At 45.5% G+C, this 27,400-nt stretch overlaps 1 protein-coding gene across 2 annotated transcripts in view; it reads left to right on the forward strand.

Annotated features, from left to right (window-relative positions):
• LOC140740213 (TLC domain-containing protein 4-B-like) overlaps positions 1-27,400 on the forward strand; it is a 61,122-nt gene that overhangs the window by 21,834 nt on the left and 11,888 nt on the right. The window contains exons 7-9 of one of the 2 annotated variants that reach the window (XM_073069269.1): positions 20,253-20,319; positions 23,889-24,010; positions 26,252-26,318. In XM_073069269.1, coding sequence (XP_072925370.1) covers positions 20,253-20,319; positions 23,889-24,010; positions 26,252-26,318 — 256 coding nt within the window. Of the gene's footprint in view, positions 1-1,766; positions 6,379-20,252; positions 20,320-23,888; positions 24,011-26,251; positions 26,319-27,400 lie in introns of those variants that run through there. The other variant, XM_073069270.1, reaches the window with a different exon arrangement.

Here is a 27,400-nt window from a genome sequence, read left to right on the forward strand (position 1 = left end):
ACCCTTGTACATTCATTTCCCAGGTCTGATCTCCCTGCAGCCATGTCTCCGTTATCCCAACAACATCATAGTTACCCATTCGCACCTGGGCTTCAAGCTCATCCGCCTTATTTCTGACACTTCGTGCATTCAGATATAGAATTTTTAGCCCATTTCTCCTCTCTCTGAATTGCTGCCTATTGTGCTTAACCCAGCTCCCCGAACTCCCATTGGGCTATACGCCCCTAGAATTTTGTGGTCCTTCCTAAATTTACTTATTCTTTCAACACATTTAACTCCATGTTCCGTCAGACCATCCCTCTGTACATGAGTCCTCCTTATCACTTGTTCCGCCCCACCTTCCTCTACTACACACTTAATATTCCGGAACCGTGTAGTCCCCACCTGTCCTTTATTCTTCCTCTCGCTATCCTCTCTCACATTCCGGATCCCTGCCCCCTGCAAATTTAGTTTAAACCCCCCCCCAAGAAGCACTAGCAAACTTCCCTGCAAGAATGTTAGTACCGCTCCAGTTCAGGTGTAAACCGTCCCTTCGGAACAGATCCCACCTTCCCTTTAGCGTAAACTCATCAAATAAAATGTGAATCACCACCCCGCTACGCTTATGGCTCACACATGTATCTGCCATCAAGTGGCAGAGCCTTTAATCGGATAAAACAGCCGAGGTCTGTGGCGAGGGAGTGATCAATATGCCCAGGGCTGCAAGGAGACATCGTTATCCATGAATGGGTCAGAGCAGGCCCAGGTGGAGCATGCTCTACTCACTGGACAGTGAAGGATGATGCAGCCCGCGTAAAAGGCGGCAGTCATTTCGGGGCAGCACAGTAGCATTGTGGTTAGCACAGCGCTTTACAGTACCAGCATGCTGGGTTCAATTCCCACCGCTGTCTGTAAGGAGTTTCCACTTACTTTCCCCATGACCACAGGGGTTTCCTCTGAGTGCTCTGGTTTCCTCCCACAGCCCAAAGACATACCAATTGGTAGGTTAATTGGTCATTGTAAATTGGGAGTACAGAGAAGGTTCACCAGATTGATTTCTGGGATGGCAGGACTTTCATATGAAGAAAGACTGGATCGACTAGGCTATACTCACTGGAATTTAGAAGATTGAGGGAGGATCTTATTGAAACGTATAAAATTCTAAAGGGATTGGAGAGGCTAGATGCAGGAAGATTGTTTCCGATGTTGGGGAAGTCCAGAACGAGGGGTCACAGTTTAAGGATCATGGGGAAGCCTTTTAGGACCGAGATGAGGAAAAACTTCTTCACACAGAGAGTGGTGAATCTGTGGAATTCTCTGCCACAGGAAACAGCTGAGGCCGGTTCATTGGCTATATTTAAGAGGAAGTTAGATATGGCCCTTGTGGCTAAAGGGATAAGGGGGTATGGAGAGAAAGCAGGTACAGGGTTCTGAGTTGGATGATCAGCCATGATCATACTGAATGGCGGTGCAGGCTCGAAGGGCCGAATGGCCTACTCCTGCACCTATTTTCTATGTTTCTATGTCCTGTGATTAGACTAAGGTTAAATCGCGATTGGGGGGGGCATGGTTCGAAAGGCCGGCCAACGGTGAGCAGAGATGGTGCTTCCTGGTCATAGAGCACTCCTGTCAAAGATTCTGGTGCACCTGCCATTGCCCCTGGTGGCCAGTGTGGTGGAGACCCTGAGTTGCCGAGGGAGTAATGGTGGCTGGGATGGGGACCTACACTGCCCCTGGTGGTGGGAGGAGGAGGAGTGTGCAAATAAATGCACTGTGTTTCACTGCAGATGGTTTTTTGAGGTCCTGGGCTTCCCCCGGAGCGCCAGGCTCGTGCTGCTGAACGGCGTGGCCATGTCCGTCAGCTTCTTCCTCGTGCGCATCGCCGTGATTCCGTCCTACTACCACCAAGTGGCTTCCAGCTTCGGCACAGCCGCCTTCCACCGCCTTGGGCTGGGCCCGCAGTGCGCCTGGATCGTATCCAGCGTCGCTCTGGATATTCTCAACACCATCTGGATGTACAAAATTGCCAGAGGCTGTTGGAAGATTCTGTTCCTGTCCCGCAAGCACCGGAAAACTGAACTCAATAAGAACTAGACACGTGGCCTGGCCTAAAGGACAAGACTGACCTGTTTACACGTTAATCTTTCAATTAATCAGTCAGCAACGTCAAAAAATTAGATCAAATATAGTAAATCCATTGAATTTGTAAATGTTGGTGTTCCAAAACTTAGGCACAGACTAGAGATGGGATTGATTCTGTGATTGTTCCCAGATTTTAATTTGATAATCCTCAGAAATTTACATTGGTTCTCTGTCTTACCTGTACCTGAGCGTTGAGCATGAGGAATGCCTCAGTACCAGTGGGCCCAGTCCTGTAGGCCCTGTCCCCTGGCTCAGCACTCCAGGCTCTGTGCATCCAGTTCATGCACTCCAGGACCATCCAGGACCCAGCTCTCGTGATGGCCCATTGAGACATCTGCAGCGCAGAGAATCCTGCATTGGACACCTGCCTTATCCACCTGTCTCAGACCATGTTGGCTGAGCTGTGCTCCAGGATAGAATCTGGATTCTTAGCTGATTGATTTGCATCACAACTTAGGGCAAACTTGTACTACTTTGTTCCATGAATGCCAACAAGAAAATGAATGTCAAGGTATATGGTGACGTATAGGTACTTTGTTGGTAATATATTTACTTAGAACTTTGAAACCCCAGTCCCCTTCCCCCTCCCCTTTTTTTGTAGATTAAATTGCCAACCTGAAGGCAAGATAAATCATTCAGCCTTCGACCGCAATCCCTCTCCGTCCCATTTTACAGAACTTCTATTCTGCAGAATAGAACTTCTCAGGTTCGCGAGGATTTTTCTTGCCTCGCTAAACAGAGAGGCGATTTCTGGTCGCCTAATGGTGAATAATGTCAGGAGACCTCATTCCCTTTACCACCAACCTTGAGCCATACATGCACACTCTTACAGTGTCGCAACAGTGATCCACATCGCTCTATTAACACTTGAAGATCTTCCAATTTCAGCTTAGCTGGTGAAATGTAAGTGGCTTTCTGGGTCACTCACCCAGTCAGAAGTATACTTTACCTCTTCATGTAACTGTCAACTGCTGATGTAAAATAATTTCACCAGAGCGCCAACATGGGCTAGTAATTTATAAATCATGTCAATTGAATTTCAACGAATTCTCAAACGAAGTATGTAGCATGGTAGGTATGGAAATGCCTGTATATTTATATGGATTTCTGGATCCACATCCAATCAGGCTTTGTGAAAGAAAGCATACAGAATGTGATTAGGATAAAAAGTACAAGTAGGGACGATGCAATATGGATTGGTATCTTGCAGGGATCTGTGTCATGGCTCCAGGACGACACCAGGTCAGAAGGCACACGACACGGATCAGAATGTGGCAGAATGTTGTTCGGCTAACGGGTTGAGCAAAGCGGTGGCAGGTGGAGTTCAGGGTGGGGGAGGTGTGAGACCATCCAGTGTAGACCCGGGATAGATTAGTATACTTTTCACCTCTGGAGGCAAGGAACCAAGAGAGATTTAGAGATCCAAGTGCAGAAATAACTAAAAAAACTCAGTAGAGAATAATTTAAACACTAAAGGAATATGGGCCTTTAACTCCAGAGGACAGAGGCGTCCAGTCACATATTTGGACCTGGCTTTTACAAGTAACCAGTATTGTATGCGATTGGAAGTTTATTGTCATTCAACCGTACACAAGTATACAGCTAAACGAAACAATGGTCCCCTGGAGCGAGGGTGCAAAACAGCACACATGGTCACACACCAGCACAAGTCACGTGAGAGGCACGGCAGGATGACGTAAAGTGCGAGGAGCGCGTTTATAGAACGTTAGTGGCACTGGCCACAGGGAGTGATGGGAAAGGAGATCAAGTGACTTTGCAATGGGTAAGAAAATCACCCTCTTGTGTTCTACCTTCCTTCACATTGAAAGCCACCTTCTGCTTTATACACTTGCCCTATGTGATTCGGTTGCTGCACATCTTCATGAGTTGAGCACTTCCTCAGTCACCTCATTCCCCTCGAAACAATCTAGAAGCTTCCCCACAATGATTCCCGATGAAGTTTCCAGACATCTCCTGAAGTCACCCATGTACCATCTCCCGATGTTATTGTCACGGCAGTGCTTGTCCAGCCAACAGCTTGCATTCTCTAGCACACGGTCGGAAGGACCAAAGCCACTTGATGTCTGTGACCAACCCCCAGCCCACCTCACCTGCTCACACATAAACCAACTAGTCCTTGGGTCAACCAAGATCTTCCGGATATTAATGCTGACCATTTCGCATTGACACCACACCCCAGCACATATAATTCTATCATCACTCTCTCTCCTTTTACCACTAAAGCCATTGCGCGTCTCATCACTTGCAGCCAACCAGGAAACTTCCCTCTCAACACGTCCCCTCCCACAGTGAGGCTTTGACGCAGCCGTGCTGCTGCAGAATAAGTTCAGTCGCCAGCCTTGCCTTCAAGCAAAGAGCTTTACCAATGCACAGCCTGAAGTCATCTTTCAGCCAACTTCTGCTAACTACGTTGACTGGTTTGCCCTTTTGCGTTTGTGTAGATTGTGCAAACTGGCCGCTACGTGACTGCACTAACCAGCAGTTAATCATCTGCAAAGCTCTTTGGGACATCCCAGGGATGCCATAAGTAAGCCTTAAGTCATGAGCTGTATTTTATGTGCAATAACGGCCAAGTGCTCAGAGGGCGAGCGTAGCAGGAGTGTCTCTGTGTTTGTGTAGTAACATTGCGGCCAGAACAGGTGCTAATTCTGAAGCAGGTGTCGCTGGCAGTAGTCAGGGTGAGACAAACACGTTACCTGGAGACATTCAGTTTCCCATTGCCGCTGGGGTCAAGGTCACTGTCCACTCAATGGCTTTCGGTTGCCATACAAACCGAGGAGACGCTATTGACTTCTGTACAGTGGGATCTTCCTCTGGTTCCACCCAGCCTTAGTCACATTTCATTTGCCTTCTCTAGACCATACTCGGTTCATTTATTAAAAGCTTTGTGGGTCATTATCTCAAAGATTCCTCTTCAACAAAACAAATGTTGACCTTTGAAATGACACAAGATGTCTCCTTGAGGTGAGTGATGAGCATTAGCCCATCAAACGCCTGGAATCTTTGTTTTCCTCATGCATTCTGTCTTACGTGTGCCTTATTGCTTTAGCTAATTCAGCACAGATGCTCTCAGTTTGTATGGTGCCCCACTGAAAAGCTGGCTTCACTGTTCCAGTGGCTGCCACGGTCCAGGTGAAACCAACTGAGCTGGATTAAAATTTCCTATTCCCATTCCCGTTCCCGATTGATCCATGGCCTCTTGTGCCAAGATCAGGCCACCCTCAGGGTGGAGAAGCAACACCTTGTATTCCATCTGGGTAGCCTCCAACCCGATGGCATGAACATTAATTTCTCCTTCCAGTGAACAAATTTCCCTTACTTCTGCCTGGGTCCCTTCCTCCTTCCCTTTCTCCTATTGTCCACTCTCCTCCCCTATCAGATTCTTTCTTCTCCAGCCCCTGACCTTTCCCACCCATCCGGTTTCACCTATCAGCTTCCAACTGGCCTCCTTTTTATTCTTGCATCTTTGCCCTTCTCAGTCCTGAAAAAAGGGTCTGGGCCCAAAACATCGACTGTTCACTCTTTCCCTTAGATGCTATCTAACCTGCTGAGTTCCTCCAGCACTCTGTGTGTTACTTTGGATTTCCAGCATCTGCAGACTTTCTTGGGTTTAGATTAAAACTATCCTCTGTGTAGGTGTGGGATTGTTTTTGAGTTTGGGTGTTCACAAAGAAAATAGAAAGGCACAGAAGGATTACAGGGATCTAATTGCACTTCACGTCTTCTCTCTGTGACTGTGTGGATTTCCTCCGAGTGCTCTGGTTTCCTCCCACACCTCAAGCAAGTACAGTGGCTTAACTGGCCACTGTAAATTATCCTGTGTGTGAGTGAGTGGTAGAATCGTTGGGGGGGGGGGGTGTGGTAGGGGAAGAGAGTTGAGGTGAGTGGAGTGGGAATAGATAAAAGGGAATGGGTTTGTTCTGACGAGCTGGTGTTGATTTAATGGCTGTAATGGCCTCCTATCATTACATAATATGGAAAAGGTTTGATTGATTCGATTACTGTACAAAGAGTATTGATGGGCTGAATGGCTGTCTACATTTTTAGTAATTCCATGATTTCTGCAAGATTTCCAATGCTCTCACCTCCAGTGGAGAGGATTTGCACACTGATAATCAACCTGGAATCATAGTACGGTAGCTGTTGTTTTGGATAATGGGTCTGATAGATGGGAAGAACTGTAACCTTTTGTACTGAGATCCTGTGACTTGATTGAATAAACATATTTGAAATCGGCATCTGGCTAAGCCTGTTGCTGTTTCGGAAGCTTTGGGATGGACCGGTGAGCGACTCCCGAGGATCAATGGGAATGCCTTCTCTGTCTGATACTATAGAAGCTGGCCTGGAGCAGCCAGCCTGGACTCGAGCAGCGATACATACATGCCAGGATCCATAAACAAGCTATTGTTCTGGATAGTTTTCACCAATTTGTCTCATTGGGGTTTGAAGCTCAGCAAATGACACGAACCACTTACAGCTGTAAGGAATTATAAACAGAAGCAGAATTTCTCCCGCTTTAGGAAACATTCAAGAGAAAATGCCACGGGGAGCAAAAATCGTTTAAACACTTACCAAATAGGGTAGCAGATATACCCTGCTGTGGTCTATGGGATACCCTGCCCATTACTCTATAGGCCTCTCTGGCCAAACTAATTCTTACAAAGGTAGGAACACCAAGCAGGGGAAGACTATGGTGCATCTTGATAGAGAAAATAGACAACAGTTGTATAATCTGAACTTCTGCACTGTTTCCACCCAGATTGCCATTGTACCTCCACCCCTCCCCGCAGTCCACACCCTCCTGTATTCTAACAGCATCACAGTGAGTGGTAAGACATGCTGGGCTGTAACAACGTAGACCTGGTCCTTCAAATTAGCAGAGGTAGATCACTTCGCCCTTCAGGCTAACTCCCCAGTTCGATAGGTCATGGCTGATTGGATTATAACTGTAGTCTTCTTTAGCAAAGTTAACATTTCATCTCGCATATCAAGAATCCATCTCCCTTTGCCTTAAAAATATTCAGACACTTTGCTGAAGGGCCATCACAGTAGCGTAGTGGTTGGCACAACACTTTACGGTACAAGTGACCCGGGTTCAATTCCCACTGCTGCCTGGACGTTCTCCCCGCTTCGGTTCCCTCCCACGTCCCAAAGACATACCGGGTTAATTAGTCATTGTAAACTGTCCTGGGATTAGGCTAGGATTAAATGGGGGGTTTACTGGGCGGCGTGGCGTGAAGGGCCTATTCCGCACTGTATGTCGATATGTTTTTTAAAAGTTTCTGGAAGTGGCAGGAGGGACCAGGGATAGGAAGAGGAGACCAGGCAAGGGAAACCGGCAGCATCAGGTTGTCAGATGGGGCTGGCTTCCCCACACCCCACAGCTTTACCAATGTGTTAACATCCAAGTTGTCATCGTTAAGCCACAGACACTAAATCTGGCCTTCAATATAAAAGCATTGTTGACCTGGTCACGCTGTTTCTCAGATGTTAAACTTCTTCAGGATTTCTGCCGTGCATCTCTGGGGAATATGACGGAATGCTGGGATTGTCCAACTCTCCTCCTTAAATAGGCATATGGCCCTGATTCAAGCAACACAGCTACCGTAGGACTGCAGGCTCCCCCAGGCTCAATGACAGCAGCTCTGGAGAATTAGTGACATCACTGGTAAACCCTAGGCTAAAAAAGGAGCCAAAGAGGAGACATTCAGTGATGATCCATGATGGCACACAGTCCCTCAGGAATGGGGATGGTTGGCTTCCACTTCAGTGCTGAGGGGTAGAAGATGCCTGCTATTCTCTCAAAATCACACCACAATGCAACCTCACACCCCCTGCTTCAGACTGCTGATCATTTCTTCCTGCTCGGCTGCAGACAGCACCCCCACCGTTCACAGGCATTCACCCCTGCTGCCCCGGCCACGCACTCTCACCTCGGCTCATTATTTTATCGCTGGCGCCTGTCAACAAGCTGGAAGCCGCAAAGGTGGGCTCACTCAGCTTCCGTGCCCACGTGCAAGACATGAGAAATGTGCCGGTTGCAAGTGTGTGGGCTAAGACAGATTTCTGCAAAAGGAAAGCAGATGAATTCGTCTCATGCAGAAGCCACTCCTGGCTGAGGTGTGATCTGTCTTCAGTGAGAGCTTTAGCAGCTGATGTCTGATACCCATATAAAGCCTGAAATCTCCTAAAGTATGTGTTTATACAACTGCTGTTGGCAAGAATTGAGGGTAAAGTCTGATCACTCCCGGATTTGTTCTTTCTGGTCTCTGAGCTTCAGCTCTGAGGTACAAGGACTTATAAGGCTGTGTTGTGTTAAGAGAAACTCTGTAAAAAGACTCTGATGATTTACAGTCTGAACCTCACCAGTGCCATAATTTCAATTAGTTGTAAATTCTGCACAGATCAGTGCGGCTGGCTTAACCCTTGAACAACCAGAACGCTATGTCACATTCATTAGCTCTTCACATCCTGTCTCTAGGTTTGAGGCATGGGTTTATGTTCATTGCTGTCTCAGAGACTAATACTTTTTCATGTGTTATTATGCCACTGAAAAGTGGCAGAACAATATTGTCTGACTCCCTCATCCATTTGTTCCTTCTCGCTGATCCCCCTCCTGACCCTTAACCCTGCAAGTGGGACAAACACTACACCTGCCCCTGCGCCTCCTGCCTCACTACCATTCAGGGCCCCCAGCCGCCCTTCCAGGTGAGGCGACACTTCACCCACAAGTCTGTCGGGGATCTGGCGCTTCAGCTGCAGTCGCCTCTACATCGGTGATTGGGGGGGGGGACAACTTTGTCGAGCCCCTGCACTCCACCCACCACAACAGGTGGAATTTCCTGGCGGCCATTTATTTTAATTCCATTCCCCATTCTCATTTCAACATGTCAATCCACGGCCTCCACTACTGCCACCATGAGACCACTCTCAGATTGGAGGTGCAACACTTCATCTTCTGTCTGGTTAGCCTCCAACCTGATGGCATGAACAAAATTTTCTTGAACATATCCTTCCCCCCACCCCCCAACTCTTCTCTGTTTTTCCATTCCCCGTTCTGGCTCCCCTATTACCCCCTTCTCACCTGCCTATCAGGTGCCCCTCCTCCTTCCTTTTCTCCCATGGTCCACTGTCCTCTCCTATCAAGTTCCTTTTTCTCCAGCTTTTTATTTTTCCACCTATAACCTCCCAGCTTCTCACTTAATTGCCCCTCCCCACCCACATTCTTCCTCGCCTGGCTTCATCTATCACCTGCCAGCTTTTACTTCCTATCTCCCCCACTTTCTTACTCTATCTTCTTCACTCTTCCTTTCCAGTCCTGCGAAGTGTCCCGGCCCAAAACATCACCTGTTCGTGCTGCCTGAACTGCTGAGTTGCGTTTTGTGTGTGTGGCTCTGGATTTCCAGGATCTGCAGAATCTCTTCGTGTTTCTGAATCTAACAAGTTTGAAATACAGCGTTGGGAAGTGTACGGTTATGCACTTTGGTAGAAGAAATAAAAGTGTAGACTGTTTTCTAAATGGAGAGAAAATTCTAAAATCTGAGGTGCAAAGGGACTTGGGAGTCCTCGTGCAGGATTCTCTAAAGGTTAATTTGTAGGTTAGATAGATAGATAGAAACTTTCTTGATCCCAAAGGAAATTATAGTGTCACAGGTTGGGTCAGTGGTGAGGAAGGCAAATGCAATGTTAGCATTCATTTCAAGAGGACTAGAATATAAAAGCAGGGTGTGATGTTGAGACTTTATAAGGCAGTGGTGAGGCCTCACTTTGAGAATTGTGAGCAGTTTTGGGCCCCTTATCTAAGAAAGGGTGTGCTGACATTGGAGAAGTTTCAAAGGATGTTCACAAAATGATTCCGGAATTGAAAGACTTATATGAGCAGCATTTGATGGCTCTGGGCCAGTATCCCTTGGAATTCAGAAGAATTAGGGGTGATCTCATTGAAACTTATTGAATATTGAAAGGCCTCGAGACTGGATGTGGAGAGGATGATTCCTATCGCGGGGGAGTCGTAAGACTAGAGGACACAGCCTCAGAATAGAGGGACATCTATTTAGAACAAAGATGAGGAGTAATTTCTTTAGCCAAAGAGTGGTGAATCAGAGGAATTTTTTGCCACCGGCCGTCACTGGGTATATTTAAGGCAGAGGTTGATGGATCCTTGACTAGTCAGGGCATTGAGAGGATATGGGGAGCTGGCAGGAAATTGGGGCTGAGAGGAAAATTGGATCAGCCGATGTCGATGACAATGACAGAACAATGGGCCAAATGGCCTAATGCTGCTCCTATACCTGATATTCTTATAGTCTTATTTTTATTTTGTAATGAAATACCTGATCATTCCGAGCTAAGATGCCAGATGATTACTCTATTTGTCCCTGTCCCTCGGAAAAATGGAGCAGAAGTTATTTCACTTGAGCTTTAAAGGCAGCAAGATAAATTACATTTTTCTGGCACATGTCTTCACCTCAGGATACTGTGAAATTGCTTACAGCCAATGAGTTAGGTGTAGTGAATGTTGAGACCTAGGAAATGTGGCAACTATTTTGAGCGCAAGATCCGAGACAGGAATCACCTGGATTAAAATACTGCTAAGTATTGACAATAATAACCAAGAATTCTGTCCTTCAAAATAGCACCTGCAGATGGTTCTCAACACCCATGGTGCAGCAGATGACAACATAGTCCCCAAGGACTGCACCGGTGGCTCAGCTCAGATCTCTCTACTTGAATTACTCAGTTCAACGGCAAGGCTGCTACCTACCAAGCCAAGATTCACACCCAAAAAAAGTACTGCTTCTTCCTTGTAGCAGAAACTGCCTCAACACTTCCTGTAACCATTTCTCAGGCACTTCTGTACTGCTTTTATGAAACCTGCTGCAGCAACACTTAAACTGCAGTTGAATTTATTCGAACGTACATGTTTGGATTATTCCTTCCAAGTGGTTGTATCTTACAATCTATCTCTCGAAATCACTAGATCTCTCGTCAGCTTCATTAGCCATCATCCTAAATAGCTAAAAAAAAATACTGTCACCCAACTTCCATTCCATCTCTTAAAAAATTTCAATCTGTTAAAAAAAACAAACACAGTCTTTCAGGAATCAGCACAATGTTCCTAATAAATTCACCAGCCAACACAGGAGCTACTACGTGTGACTAATTGGAAATCCAGATACAGCTACAGTTGAGGTTCTAGTGAGAAGGCATGCAAGTCACGGGACTGCTCTGCTTAAAATACCAGATCTGCAGTGATAATCCATCTACTTCAAGGTCAATTTTACACCGATTTCCAAATGGCCTCCCTAAGTCCGACCTGACGGGAGACGTGGAACTGGGAAAAGATGGCAGACAACGGGGCTCTGGTGAGGCTGTGTCAGCCAATCCCCTGTACCGTGGATGTAACAGATTGCAGAAGCGTTGGCGAACTCCAACCGTACCATCTACTTCAGAAGGACGACGGAGCCGCAGATGGACTGTGCCCCTCTAAAGGCCCAAGTAAGGAAGTGTTTCCTGACGGAACAATAAAAATCCTAGAACATCCTTAGAGAAAGGTTAGAACAGAGCAGCGCAGCACCCGACAAGCCATCTAGCCCACAATATTGCACCGACATTGATGCCAGTATAGATTAAATACCCTCTTCTGGTATATCATCCATTTCCTTCCATTCCCTTTATATCCAGGTATCTATCTAAAAGCCTCTTAAACTCCACTAAACGGTTTGCTTCCACTACTAACCATTTCCTACTGTGGCTATTTCAAAGTTCAAAGTAAATTTATTATCAAAGGACATATATGTTCCCATATACAACCCTGAGATTCATTTCCTTGCGGGCATACTCAATAAATCAATAACAATTATAGAATCAGTGAAAGACCTCACCAGCTGGGCGTACAATCAACGTGCAGAGGACAACAGATTGTGCAAGTACAGAAAGAAAGAAGAAATAATACGATGCTGAATTTTTTTTTAATGAAATTGTATGACTGGAACACGAACAGGGTGTGCATTGTTCCAATCGTAATATCTACAAGTGGTATCATCTGAAAGTCACTACACGATAGCATTTGGCCTACGCGACAATATTTATGTAAATCTTCAGAAAGTCACAATACTAAACACCACTACAACTACCACTAGTCCAAAAGTCCCTAGTAACTGAGTAATCAGTGTGCTTGGCTATGTCCATACCTTAGGCTTTACCAGTTTAGGCTGAGAAAAAAAAAATAATAATAATAAATAAGCAATAAATATCAAACACATGAGAAGAAGATTCCTAAAAAGTGAGTCCATTGGTTGTGGGAGCAGTTCAGTGATGGGGCAAGTGAAGTTATCCCCTCTCGTTCAAGAGCCTGATGGTTGAGGGGCAGTAACTGTTCCTGAACCTGGTGGCGTGAGTCCTATGGTTCCAGTACCTTCTTCCTGATGACAGCAGCGAGATGAGAGCATGGCCTGGGTGGGTGGGGGGGGGGGCCCCGATGATAGGTGCTGCTTTCCAGGGACAGGCACCCCATGTAGATGTGCTCAGTGGGGGGGAAGGGCTTTACCTGTGATGAACTGGGCTGTATCCACTACTTCTACAGGATTTTCTCTTCATGGACGTCGGTGTTTCCATACCAGGTTGTGATGCAGCAGGGCATTGTACTCCCCACCACACATCTACAGAAGTTTGTGAAAGTTTTAGATGTCAAATTTTTTGCAAACTCCTTAGTACAGGCGTTGTCTTGTTTTCTTTTTAATTGCTCTTACGTGCTGGGCCTGGGACAGGTCCTCTGAAATGATAACACCAAGGGATTTAAAGTTGCTGACCCTCTCCACTTCCGATTCCCTCACGAGGACTGGCTCGTGGACCTCTGGGTTCCTCCTCCTGAAGTTCCAGGAACGTGGGCAAAGCTCGTAGACAGAGTCCCACATGGTCATCTATATGGTCCTAATGCGGGCAAGTGGGTTTAGCGGGCAGAGGGGCAAAGTGAGCAGCTTGGACTGGCTGAGCTTTGTGATCTGTTCAGAAAAGTGGAAACTTCTGGGACCCAAAAGAAAGCAGCAAGCTGGATGCAAAGTTAGCTCCGACGTAGAAGGGAAGGGTAATAGTCCCCTGAAGAGCTGTACACTGTGGGGTTCTACAGGGCTCAGTCAGTCTCTCACCTTTTGAGTTGCTCATTAGAGATACATATTTATAGGTAGATGCCAAGAGTGATAGAAACACCTCAGCACTTTTTACAGATGTGTCATTGGAACCACCTTATCTGACTGCATCATGGTTTTGCTTTACGCAAGGCTGCCAGAAACTGCAATGAGTGTGAACACAGCTCAGCTCATCATGGAAACCGGCCTCCCCTCCATAGACTCTGTCTACACTCCTCACCTCCTCAGGAAAGCTGCCAGCATTCTCTCCCTCTCCCTCTCCCTCCTCCCCATTGCACTGGGCTGAAACATGGAACCCCCAGGCCCAAGGACAGCTTCTGTCCCACTGTTACAAGGAGTACTGAATGGTCCCCTGATAGAAGAACTTGGGGACTTGACCTCACAATCTATCTCATGTCCTTGCAGCTTTTGTCTGCCTCCACTTTCTCTGTAACTATAACAGCTGTCTATCTGTCTATTGATTGATTGATTGATTGATTGATTGAGATAAAGCATAGAACAGGTACTACCAGCCCTTTGAGCCATGTGCCCAGCAATCCCAACTTAACCCTAGTCTAATCACGGGACAATTTGCAATGACTAACCAACCTAACAATTGGATTATGGGTGGAAACTGGAGTACCTGGCAGAAACCCATACAGTCATGGGCGGTGATGAGAACTGAAACCTGTTGCTGGTACTGTAAAGCGTCGTGCTAACCACTGTCATCAGGCTGCTCCTCTGCCCTCTGTGGTGGTTTTTCCCTTGCCCCACCGCAATGTACTGCTGTGAGAAACTAATCCACACTGACGGCAAGGCAAAACAAAGTTTTTCACTGTGACTCTGCAGACGTAACAGTGCTTGACTGCAATCAGATGTGTTGACTGCGTGAAGATACGAATGGATGGGCTGGCAAAAAAGTGACAAGTGAAATTCAGTGCCGAGAATTGTGAAGCAATGTGTACCGGGAGAAGAAACAGAGGTGCAGACTGCTCCCGTATCATAAGATAGAAGGAAAGGTAAGTGAGTGTAGTTAGTTCAGTGTCTATAAAAAGTATTCACCCCACCCCCCGAAGTTTTCATGTTTTATTGTTTTACAGCATTGAATCACAGTGGGTTTAATTTGGCTTTTCTTTTGACACTGATCAACTGAAAAAGACTCTTTCATGTCAAGGTGCAAACAGATCTCTACAAAGTGATCTAAATTAATTATATATATATATAACACAAAATAATTGATCATGTAAGTGCAGAAACACCAATGCCTTTGAATGGAAAATCCTACAGAAGGTAGGGGATTCAGCCCAGTGCGTCACTGATAAAGTTCTCCCAACCTTTGAGCACATCGATATAAAATGCTGTCGTAGGGAAGCATCGTCAAAGATCCTCTCCACCCAGGCCAAGTGCTTTTCTCTCTGCTGCCATCAGGTAGAAGGTACAGGGGCCTCAGGACTCGCACCACCAGGTTCAAGAAAAGTTATTACCCCTTCAACAAAAGAGGTAACTACACTCACTCACCCATCTATTGAGATGTTCCCACAACCAGTGATCTCACTTTGAAGACTCTTTAACTCACTATCTCATGTTCTTGTTATTAATTGCTATTTATTTATATTTGCATTTGCACAGTTTGTTGTCTTCTGCACTCTGGTTGATCTTTCATTGATCCTGTTATAGTTACTATTCTATAGATTTGCTGAAGACGCCCACAGGAAAATGGTACCTCAGGGTTGTATGTGATGACATATAGTGCCTATAAAAAGTATTCATTCTCTGCCTTGGAAGTTTTCATGTTTTATTGTTTTACAACATTGTATCACATTGGATTTAATTTGGCTTTTTTCTGACACTGATCAACAGAAGAAGACTCTTCTGTGTCAAGGTGAAAACATCTCTACAAAGTGATCTAAATTAATTACAGATATAAAACTCAAAATAATTGATCGCCTAAGTATTCACCCCCATTCCCCTGCCCCACTCCTTTAATATGACACACCAAATCATCCCTGTGCAGCCAGCTGGTTTTAGTAGTCACATAATTAGTTAAATTGAAATTCAGAAGTTAGTGAAATGTCATTACTCGTCTATGAATATAAGCAGACCAGTAGGTTTCCTTCTCCAAATGGAATTCATCCATAAAATATTTTTAACAGTAGTCTAATAGATTCATGATGAGCATTACAGATAACCAGCTTCATCATTCCAAATGATTTAAGTAACTGTCTTAAAGCATACTGGATTGTTAAGTCATATATGCGCTTTTTTGGCTGAGGGGGAATGTAACCAAGGTGTGAGAAGTGGGAAATGTTGTAAAGTGAATAGGAGGACTATAATATCACAGCAAGGTGTTAAGTAACTGGGATTTAAGAGGGGTGGTAGAAAAAATAAAGGTTATATTCCTTCTCCAGGTTATGACAGGGTTCCACAACCCAAACTCTTTGTAAGTTGGAAACGAGCAGGAACCGTGTTGGGGGGAAGATCATAGAAACAGCTGTGACGGGGAGAAAGCAGGCCTGGGAGGAACACTCCCTGACCCCAATGAGTGAGGAGGTCAGCACAGACATCTGCATTTATACCACCGATCTCCCAACCAAGTGTCCTTGGCTGTACAGGACACCCAAAAGATGGGCGTTCATAAGTGGGGAGGACCTGTAGATCAAAAATTTCAGTTTAATGTCGGAGAATGTATTCAGTATGCAACCTGAAATCTCTGCTGTTTGCAGACATCCACGAAGCAGAAAAAGAAAGAAAGAGTGAATAACAGAGACATCAGAACCCCAAAGCACCCCCGCTCCCCCCACACACCAACAGCAGAAGCATCAACCCTACCCCCACCATGCAAGTAATAGCAAATTCCCCCCCCCCCTCACCCCCCAAAGAGACCTTGTTCTAGAGTCCATCGATAGCTACAGTCCATCCCAACACTTCAGTATCTCAGACGGGCTCTCCCTCACTAGTGAGGGAGAGGAAGAGGTCGCCCCTGCAACAACAGCGAGAACGGGAGGTCAGCAGCTCGCGGTTTCCGTGTTACAACCCTGGACTCGAAGGCTGACAGGCTGTCACTCACCATGAAGAATAGAGAGAGAGGGAGTGTGGCTGGGGGACCAGAAGCTGTGGCCTGAAAGGGTGGTGAAGGTAGAGTCCCTCATCATTCTTAAAAAGCAGTTGGTTGAGCTCTTGAAATGCTGTAACTTACAGTATTTACTGCGAGGATGCATATTAAATTAGCAGAAGCCAATGCAGAAAATTATGAGGCAGCTTATTGTAACAGAAAGCATGATGACGAGTAATATCAACCTTCTGGCACGATTATAAAGCCAGCACCAGACCGAAGGATATAAATCTTCGAAAGAGGCAAAGTCTGTTGAGTCAGTGGTTAGTACAGCATTTGGGATCCTGGGTAACAGAAATACGGTTGGGCCAAAGTGGTGTAATACAATTACTTCTTGTCACCACAATTAAGGAAGAATGAAAAGCCACTAGAGAAAACTACAGGAAATATTTTCAAGATTAAAAGCAATTTATTACCCTTTTACTTTTGTTCAGACTTTAGCAACTTCTCCAGTCACTATAGACAAACCCCAAACAGCTGGCAGGGGCTGTGCTGTTGTTGTGTGACTTCTAAGAGGGTGAACACCAGTTTTCTAAAGACTTGTGCTACCTCACCAATGAGATCAGGTCACCTCTGCAGACAATCACTGACTTAATTTCTTCCGTACATCTTCTCTCCACGGATTCCAGTCCTATACCCTCAGCCACCTTCTCCGCAGACAATCACCGACTTCATTTCTTCCTTACGTCTTCTCTCCACGGATTCCAGTCCTATACCCTCAGCCACCTTCTCCGCAGACAATCACACCAACTTCATTTCTTCCGTACGTCTTCTCTCCACGGATTCCAGTCCTATAGCCTCAGCCACCATATGTGTGCTTGCCTTTACTTCTTCCCTGAGATCATAAGAAGGACTGCTCAGGTAAACTCTTCATTTCAGCCTGTTCTTGCCCCACAGAACCCTGATTAAGAGGGTCTCAGCCCGAAATTACAACTGTTTGTTCCTTTCCATAGACTCTGCCTGACCTGTGAAATTGCACCAGCCTTTTGTATGTGTGATTTCCAGCATCTGCAGAAGCTCTTGTGTTTAGAACCTACTTTTTCCTCACCTGGGCTCCAGTCTTTCTCTCATTCTCAAGTCCTTTTCCATTTACATCCAGGACACCCCTGAAACTACACGCAGTCACCATTCCTCAGCATGTTAACTTCCACAATATTATCCAGTCTCTCTACATACCCATCCCACACCAGGATGGTTTGGGGGTGCTTCTCTACCAGGAATAGAAGCCCAGGCTGGATGTCTTTGATCACTACCTGCCCTCATCTGCTGAACTTCTCTCAATACCTCACCTACTCCCTCCGGATCAATGGTGTAGACTAGGAGTTCCCAACCTAAAGACCCCTTGTTTAATGGTATTGGTCTCTGGCATAATACAGTTTGGGAACCCCTGCTGTAAACAGAGGAGCCCGCCTGGGTCAATGTTTTGCTTTTCCCTTTGTCAGGTACATGGAATAGTCCTCACTTCAGCCTTAATCAGATCCCGTCTGCACTTCTTTTTCCAGTATTCTGCTGATTGTATTGGTGCTGGTTGTTGTGTTTGTACGAAACTCAAATGCTTTAATGACAACTTCCACCTTCCTTTCACATACACGTGATCAATCATTAGCTCTCTGTGACGTCCTCGACCTCTCTGTCTCAGTCTCAGAGGTGGGCTAGTGATCAATGTCTATTTCAAGCACATGGCTACTTTAACTGCGCCTCCTCCTGCCATGCGTCCGGTAAAGACTTCATTCCATTTTCCTAGTTTCTGCAACTCTGACGATGACATCTCCCGCACGTCCTCCTGGCACGTCTTCCTTCTTCCACGACTGTGGCTTCTCATCCATTTCAGTTCACAGGCTCCCAACCAGATCTATTTTGTTTCCCACTCTCCTGCTCTCATTTCTTCTCCTAGCTCACAGAGCATGGACGTCTTCCTTTTGTCCTCACCTTCCACTCCCTCCTTGTTCGTTGGATCATCCTGTATAATCTCCACCAACCTTCTTTGCCTCCATTCCCCTTTCAGAACAATAATCATTCTTTTTTGTGACTCCCTGGTTCACTTTTCCAACTGCACTCATTTCCACAGTACCCGCTCCCCTCTCAAAGCGTTTTCCCGTGCAAAAACAAGAGCTGTAACACCTGCCTTCATTCCCTTCCCCTTCCACCATCTATCTGCTTTACATTCCGAAAGAAGAAGCGATTCACTGTAATCCACCCAAACTACTCTACTGCATTGGTCCTCATGATGTGGTCTTTTACGCATTGGAGAAACCAACGCAGGTGTTGCAGAACACTACTAATTCCTTGCTACGTCAATATTTCATGCAGCTGATATTCCTTTTTTTTTGGGTCAACAAAGCCTAATCCAATTTCTAGGAACTGGATCTTGAGATGTTTGAGCAGGTTCTACATACTCAATTCCTAGATTAGATTGAAAACAACATTTCAACTTGAATTATTCTTCTAAATACAGTGAGTTAGAATTGACCCAACCTCACAAAGTATATCCCTGCGATCTACCTATACAATCTTACCAGGGCCATCCTCTGGGACCTGATCTGTTATTACAGGGATTACCTTGTTTGACCACTGTAATATCATATTGGGTGGGGGAGTGGAGATATGTCCAAAGTTCAAAGTAAATTTTATTATCAAATTACATATATGTCACTATATATCATCCTGAGACTTTTTTTCTTGTGGGCATGCTTATTATATCTATAGATATAATGACAATAACAGAAACAATGTCTTACCAAAGGAGGTGTAAGGCACTCCTTCCTTCTGGTAGCCTGCAGGTCACCTTTCGGCAATCTATAGCCCCGTGATCAGGGTCACGTGAAGCCGTGGGAGCAGGTGATGGATGGTCGTATGAGCAGCTTGTCCATATCACGTCCTGCTTATGTGGCCACTGACGCCAGGCAGACAAGCTCTGAAGAGTATTGATAACAGCTGGGGTCACCCGTCCTGTGAAGACACTGCCCAGTAGAAGGCAATGGCAAAACACTTCTGTAGGAAAATTTGCCAAGAACAATCATGGTCATGGAAAGACCACGATCGCCCATGGCATACGACACGGCAGATAAAGAACGAGCAAGTATCACATCAGGTCCTACTAGTGATGCCCAGTTTGATATTACAGGGCAGCCAAGTAGTTGATTATTACTGTCACGTTTACTGAGATACCGTGAAAAGCTTTACTTTGCCTGCCATTCAGACAGATAATTCCATACACAGCTATATCAAAATAGCACAAAAGAGAAAAAGTAGAGAATGCAGAACATAGTGTTACAGACAAAAATGTAATGCAGACAGACCAATGTATAGCAGGGTCCAGATCAAGGTAGACTGAAAGACCATAGTGTATGATCTCAATTCAAGAGTTTATAATAGTGGAATGGAAGATGCCATCTTCCATGTGCTGACCTGGGAGTCCTGATGTAATATTACAGAGCTTCCATGTAAGGCCCTTTTTGATATTACAAAGACCAGCCAGTTTGCCCTGATTAACACCTGATATTTCATGGGCTCTCTAGCGTAGCTGGCTCCAGCACAGAAATTCTCTTACTAATATTCTGCAAATTGCAAATTTTTTTTCTATGTATAAAATGCTGCTGCAAAATCAAACCAATCTCTTTTCACATCCAACATAAACAACCAAGATGGAAAATATGACGACAGTTTCTCAAATTCCAATAGGCCGGCGTCATTGGAATTGTCAGCCAACCTAATTGGCTGTCCTCTGAACCAATAAGGAAGCACTCTCAGATCCAACTAATTCAAGAGTTTGAAAAGTTTGGGGAATTTTGTGAGACTTCCAGAACTGACAAGGGTGAGTGCAGGCAGTGGCTCTCTGGAATTATAAGTCTGCAATAAAATTTCCTCTGCAGCTCAACGATGTCAGCGCATTTCAACAAGGGACCTGCTTATGGACTCTCGGCAGAGGTGAATCGCAAGGTAAGCACTGGCCTTAATTTTTACAAGCATGGAAACTGCTTCAGCACAGAATGAAGGACGCTAGTCAAAAGGTGCTCGGCAAATACAGTCTCCTCAATCCTTCCGTTATGAAGTCACATCTGATTTTTAATAGTTATTAGCATGACAGATGTGCGGGCATATTCTCTACTGTTCTCTGGAAGCACTGACGTGATAATCTCTACAAACATTCCTTTAAATATTAGCCAGCTTGTCAATGAATGAAATGTGGCCAGCAGAAATGAGCAGGGGAAGTTAAGCCAACTGGAGGAATTTAACCTTCTGAGGTATTGATTCTGCAGATACAAACAGCAAACATCAGGTCCTATTTAAAGGACAGATTCTGCAGAACTGCAGTCTGCGACTTGTGTTTGAAAAGGGAAAACTTTTGAATGATTTGGTGTCATAAAATCTGTTTTCTATTACGGAGGTGCACAGCTGTAAGCTGCTTGACTGGAAGAGTCTGATAAACATTTCAGATGTATGTGTGATCGGTGTGTGTTGTTGGATCCGACATTCATGTAGTTTCTAACTTTAGTCCTTGGCACTAGTAGTACCGATCCAGATGTGGGGGTGAGGTTGTTTGGAAGTGGAGGATCAATATCTGCGCTAAAAGCAAATACTACTGAGGTACACAGTCAACTTGGATTAATTTAGAAAAATTGTTAAGATTATCTACAAGTATTCCCTGAACTAAACCTTCAATTGCTCTATGAAGGTAACTTCATTCTGTTTGAATCGCTTCACTTGCGAATGGAAGTTCAGTACTCACTAGAATTCGGAAGAGTGACAGCTGACCTTGTTGAGTGTTGAAAGACTTCAATAAGAGTGGATGTGAGGAGGATGTTCCCTATGGTGGGGGAGCCTAAGGCCAGAAGGCACAGCTTCAGAATGAAGTGGCGTCCTTTTAGAACAGAGATGAAGAACAATTTCTTTAGCCAGAGAGTGATAAATCTGCAGAAATCTTTGCCACAGGTGGCGGTGGAGGCCAAGTCATTGGGTATATTTAAGGCAGAGGTTGATAGATTTCTGATTGGTCAGGGTATGAAGGGATACGGGGAGAAGGCAAGAGATTGGGGCTGAGAGGGGAGGTGGATCAGACAAGATAAAATGGCTGAGCAGACTTGATGGGCCAAATGGCCTAAGCCTACTCCTAGATCTTATGGTCCGATGGCCTTAAATATGAAACATCTGGACTCACCATCAAGCAGCTTCAGGGTAGTTATGCCAAAACAGCTTCCATTTATAGAGCACCTCCAAAGACCTTCACCAGAGCCAGGTGATGAGTTATGAGGGCAGATAAATGCCACTGGTAGAATAATGAAGACTAGGGGTATCAGCAGGCCAGACATAGAGAAGCTCACAGGAATGTAGTGCTGAGGGCAATCACAGAGTTAAGGAGAGACAAGACCTTGGAGAGATCTGAGGGAAAAAAGTCACAGCCTTAAAATCGGGGCTGCTTGAACAGGACCCAATACAGGTCAGCAAGCAGCTGAGTGGTAAATGGGGGGGGGGGGGGGCCTGTGTGTGCTCATACACAGAAGGCATAGCTTTGAACAGTGAAAAGGCACAGCCAGCCAGGAGTGCGTTGGAATGAGAAGAAATGGATGCAGGCTCAGCAGCGTACGAGATCAGGAAGGGGCGCAGTCGGGCAGAGCTGGAGATTGGTCTCAGCGACGGGAAGGAAATAACCGCCTAGAAAAATGTCTGTGCTTCCAGGCACGGGTAATGTGTTGATTGCTAGTAAGCTCCCCTGGCCTGGAACCGAACTTGGGACGAGCCCTGGATCTCCTTGTTCCCAATTCTCTAGGCCTACGTGTCAGTTTTCACTCAGCATTCTGGAGCACAGTGGAACTGCTAACCTTTTTTTTTAAAACAACCATTTGTTTAAAAATAAAGATCAGATTTATTTGTCACGTGTACATCGAAACATAAGAGTGAAATGCGTCGTTGCAGCAACAAACCAACACGGTCTGAGGATGTGCTGGGGGCAGCTTGCCAGTGACACCACGCTCCCGGCAGCCACGTAGCTTGCCCACAACTTCGTAGCCCTAACCTGTGCATCTGTGGAATGTGGGAGGAAACCAGAACACCGGGAGGAAACACGAGTGGTCACGGGGAGAGCATGCAAACTCCTTGTGGACAGCAGCGGGCGCCACTGCGCCGCCCCCAAACACAAACCCACAAAGTGAGAGCAAAACGCTGCTGGCTTTCGAGACGGCTCCAAATAAATCCGCGATGAGGCTAAAAGTGTGGACGGAGGGAGTAAGTGAGGAAGAGCAGGAGGGAGAGGGAAGCAAAGAGTGAAATGAGTGAGAGAAAAATTGACCAGCTTCCCTTCTCACCTTCTTCATTCCCTAAATGGGGGCCTTTTGGTGGCAGCTGAAGATTTGGAGGCCACCCGGGGGTCACTTCATGATGCCAAGGGCCTAAGTGGGTTTGTTCAACCCTTCAAACTGAGAGCAGGGCCCTTGGCACAGACTGAATATGGAGGTTTCACAATCAGCTTACCAGAAGTGGAAAGAAATCGAGTTCTTGGATGCAAGGTGACTGCACTGATGGGGAGAGGAAAGGCCGTGGAGACATTTGAAAACAGCAATAATTTGAAAATCAAAGTTTAATAAATAAGACCATAAGATATAGGAGCAGAATTAGGCCATTTGGCCCCATCGAGTCTGCTCTACCATTTCATCATGGCTGATCCAATTTTCCTCTCAGCCCCAGTCTCCTGCCTTCTCCCCATATCCCCTCATGCCCTGGCCAATCAAGAATCTATCAACTTCTGCCTTAACTATACATAAAGATTTGGCCTCCACAGCTCCACAGAGAATTCCACAGATTCACCACTCTCTGGCTAAACAAATTCCTCCTCATCTCAGTTCTACAAGGACGTCCCTCTATTTTGAAGCTGTGTCCTCTGGTCTTAGACCCTCCCACCATAGGAAACATCCTCTCCATCAAGGCCTTTCAAATAAGATGATAATGTTTCAGAGTTAGGGAGGGTGGAGAAATAGGCTGAAGACTGAAGTTTTGAGACTGTGGCTGAGACTCCAAGATCCAAGGCCCTGAGGCAGTGGGATTGAGGCCCTGAGCCTGAGACCCAAGTCTATCCCTATCCCTTTATCTTCTCTCTGGAGCTATTTGAGCACCTAAATCTCTGCCGGCTCCTCCGTTTCCCACCATTCATTTTCAAAATCTCCTCATCGCTCCTCCATATCATTACCATCTTTGTGATGTCCACTCCTGTTCTGCACTCATTTATTTAATATCTTATCGAAGGAAACCAGAGGGCCCACAAGACCTTGGTCGACGATGGATTTAGAAAACGTTTGGGAGTATAGAAAAAGGGTGTTTGAAAGTTTGGTGCTCAAGGCTGTAGGCAGAGGCACGTAGGGATAACATGAAGAGGAATAACAGGGCTGTACATATAATGGTACGAAGACATGAAAGGGGTTCAGCTGATGTGATGTAGTACGAGGCCTAGGGACACTCAAGCCCAGTCGTGGGTTCTAAATTCAAGAAAGTTCACATGGTTTCCCTGTGACCTGCAGATTGCCCAGAAATATGACCCACAAAGAGATGAGGATATCCGGAGGTGGATTGAAGATGTGACTGGAGTCACTATATCTGAAAACCTAATGGATGGGCTGAAGAATGGAGTCGTACTGTGCAAGTAAGCAAATCCGAACCACACACTGCTCCAGTGTACATTTTACAAGACTTCCTACTGCAGCTAACACACACCTTCAGTCTGCGTGATCTATTACCAATCACAACAGCCCTTTCACTGTACCTCTGGCCTCGAGTATATTTCTCCCAAATTTTGTTACCACTGTTAGCATCCTTCGACCTTATAAAGCCCCGTTCAGCGTTTGTCTTCCTTGGCAAGCAACCAATTGATCTCAAGCCCTCCATTCCACAGAATCTCTGCCCTATCTGACCCATCACCGATGTGATTCTAACTGCAACTGCTCGTCCCTCTTTATCTCCATCACTCTGCAGCTAACCCCTCCACTCCTGTTGCTGATGCTCTATTCCACCAGTGAGTTACATCAACTGCGGCTTGGGGAAACATTGTTTTACCAAAGCTTGAGTACTCAGTATTTCCCTTTGATGTACAAAAGGAATGCATGCTTAAAAATATTTCATTAAGTGACAACGCTGGACAAAACGGTTCAAATGTTCAAAGTAAATTTTATTATCAGAGTACATCTAGTCACTAGATACAACTCTGAGATTTATTTTCCTGCGGGCATATTCAAAGTTTCAGGTTTTAAAAGTACATTTAATGTCAGAGAAATGTATACAATATACATTCTGAAATGCTTTTTCTTCACAACCATCCACAAAAACAGAGGAGCGCACCAAAGAATGAACGATAGTTAAATGTTAGAACCCCAAAGTCCCTCCCCAGCTCCCCTCCCTCACATGCATAAGTGGCAGTAAGCATTGATCCCCCCTCCCCCCCACCAGCAAAAAAATGCATCGGCACCCGCCGTCGAGCACTCAAGCGTGAGCAAAGCAACAGCAAAGACACAGACTTGCAGTTACCCCAAAGACTTGGCTTTCACCCAATATTTGACATATCACAGGCTCTCTCTCTCTCCTCTCTCCCTAATAAAGGAGAAAGAGGTGTTTCCATTTCAGAGAACCTATAGAATAGTAACTATAACAGGATCAATAAAAGATCAACCAGAAGACAACAAACTGTGCAAACACAAGAAAAAATAAATAGCAATAAATAATGAGAACATGAGATAAAGAGGTAAAGAGTCTTTAAATTGAGATCATTGGTTACATAGGAACATAGAAAACCTACAGCACAATACAGGCCCTTCGGCCCACAAAGCTATGCCAAACACGTCCCTACCTTAGAAATTACTAGGCTTACCTATAGCCCTCTATTTTACTCAGCTGCATGTACCTATATAAACTTCTCTTAAAAGACCCTATCATATCCGCCTCCACAACCATTGCCGGCAGCTCATTCCAAGTACTCACCACTCTCTGAGTAAAAAAACTTACCCCTGACATCTCTTCTGTACCTACTCCCCAGCACCTTAAACCTGTGTCCTCTTGTGGCAACCATTTCAGCCCTGGGAAAAAGCCTCTGACTATCCACACGATCAATGCCTCTCATCATCTTGTAAACCTCTACCAGGTCACCTCTCATCCTCCTTCACTCCAAGGAGAAAAGGCCAAGTTCACTCAACCTATTCTCATAAGGCATGCTCCCCAATCCAGGCAACATCCTTGTAAATCTCCTCTGCACCCTTTCTACAGTTTCCACATCCTTCCTGTTGTGAGGCGACCAGAACTGAGCACAGTCCTATATAGGGGCAACATTACCTCTTGGCTCCTAAATTCAATTCCACGATTGAGGAAGGCCAATACACCATACACCTTCTTAACCACAGAGTCAACCAGCGCAGCAGCTTTGAGTGTCCTATGGACTCGGACCCCAAGATCCCTCTGATCCTCCACGCTGCCAAGAGTCTTATCATTAATACTATATTCTGAGATGCTGTGGGAACATCTCAGTGGATGGGTAAGTGAGTGTGGTTATCCCGTTTTGTTCCAGAGCCTGATGGTTGAGAGGTAGCAGCTGTTCTTGAACCTGCTGGTGCCAGACCTACCTGAAGGCAACAGCGAGAAGAGAGCATGGCCTTGTTGCTGGGGGTCTCTGATGGCGGACGCTTTTGAATAAAGGGGGATAACTATAGGTATTTAGGGGCAGAGTATTCCAGTGCATGGTGTACTATTCAGTAAAGTGGGTCATGGCTTTGTACACTGAAGACACACACTTCAAAGTCAATAGCATTACAGTGTAATTTCGTTAATTTAAATGTTCAGAAGCTGGGGAACGATTGTATTGACATTTAAAGTTTTAATCTTGCATTTCCTTTTCTTTAAGACTTATTAATACACTGCAGCCTGGCTCCATCAAGAAGATTAACGAATCCCCACAGAACTGGCACCAGGTACGGATAATACACTATAAGGGTGCATCTGGCATCAGTGTGGATCAAGGTCTGTGTGTAAGCAGGCTCAGGCATTATGCTGTGAATGGATTGGTGTGAATATTCACCATTCAGTCCTGTCCACCCGATGGGAAAGCAGAAAGCATGTAACTCCTCCAGACCAATCAGCCCTAGAAGCCCACAGTTGTAAATTGGTAGATTCATTCGTGTCACTTACACCAAAGTTTTCTTCCTGCACACTCTTCAGACACATCAGTTGATAACAATGGCGCATTCAGGTAGAACGAGATGCAACAATAGCAGAGAAAGGAAGAGTTATAGTACAAAGAAAGTGCAGTGCAATTAGACAGTAAGGTGCAAGACCACACAACGTTAGATTGTGAGGTCAAGAGTCCATTTAATGGTAATAGGGGAACATTCAATAGTCTCATAGCAGTGTGATGGATGTTGTTCTTAATCCTGGCCTATGTATCTTCCGGGAGATACATAGCAGATACAAAAGCCGAGGGTGGGTGGGAACGTTCTGCTAGCTGCTTTACTGAGGCAGTGAGAAGTATGGGCAGAGTTTACAGAAGAGAGGCTGGTTTTTGTGATGTGCTGGGCTGTGCCCACAACCCTCTGCAGTTTCTTGTGGCCACGGGCAAAGCAGTTGCCATACCAAACTGTGATCATAAGACTATAAGATACAAGAGCAGAATTAGGCCATTTGGCCCATCGAGTCTGCTCCACCATATCTTCATGGCTGGTCCATTTTTCCCTCTTAACTCTAATCTTCTGCCTTCTCCCCATATCCCTTCATGCCCTGACTGATCAACAAACTAGCAACCTCTGCCTCAAATATACCCAATGACTTGGCCACCTGTGGGATTCAATTTGACAGATTCACCACTCTTTGGCTAAAGAAATTCCTCCTCATCTCTATTCTGAGACTATGTCCCCTGGTATTAGACTCCCATACCATAGGAAACATCCTCTCCATATCCACTCTATCAAGACCCTTCAACAGTGAGGTCACCCCTCATTCTTCTGAATTCCAGTGAGCACAGGCCCTCATAAGCTCCTCACATGACAAGCCTTTCAAT

Source organism: Hemitrygon akajei, chromosome 16 (assembly GCF_048418815.1).
Source record: "Hemitrygon akajei chromosome 16, sHemAka1.3, whole genome shotgun sequence".
Taxonomy (NCBI): Eukaryota; Metazoa; Chordata; class Chondrichthyes; order Myliobatiformes; family Dasyatidae; genus Hemitrygon; species Hemitrygon akajei.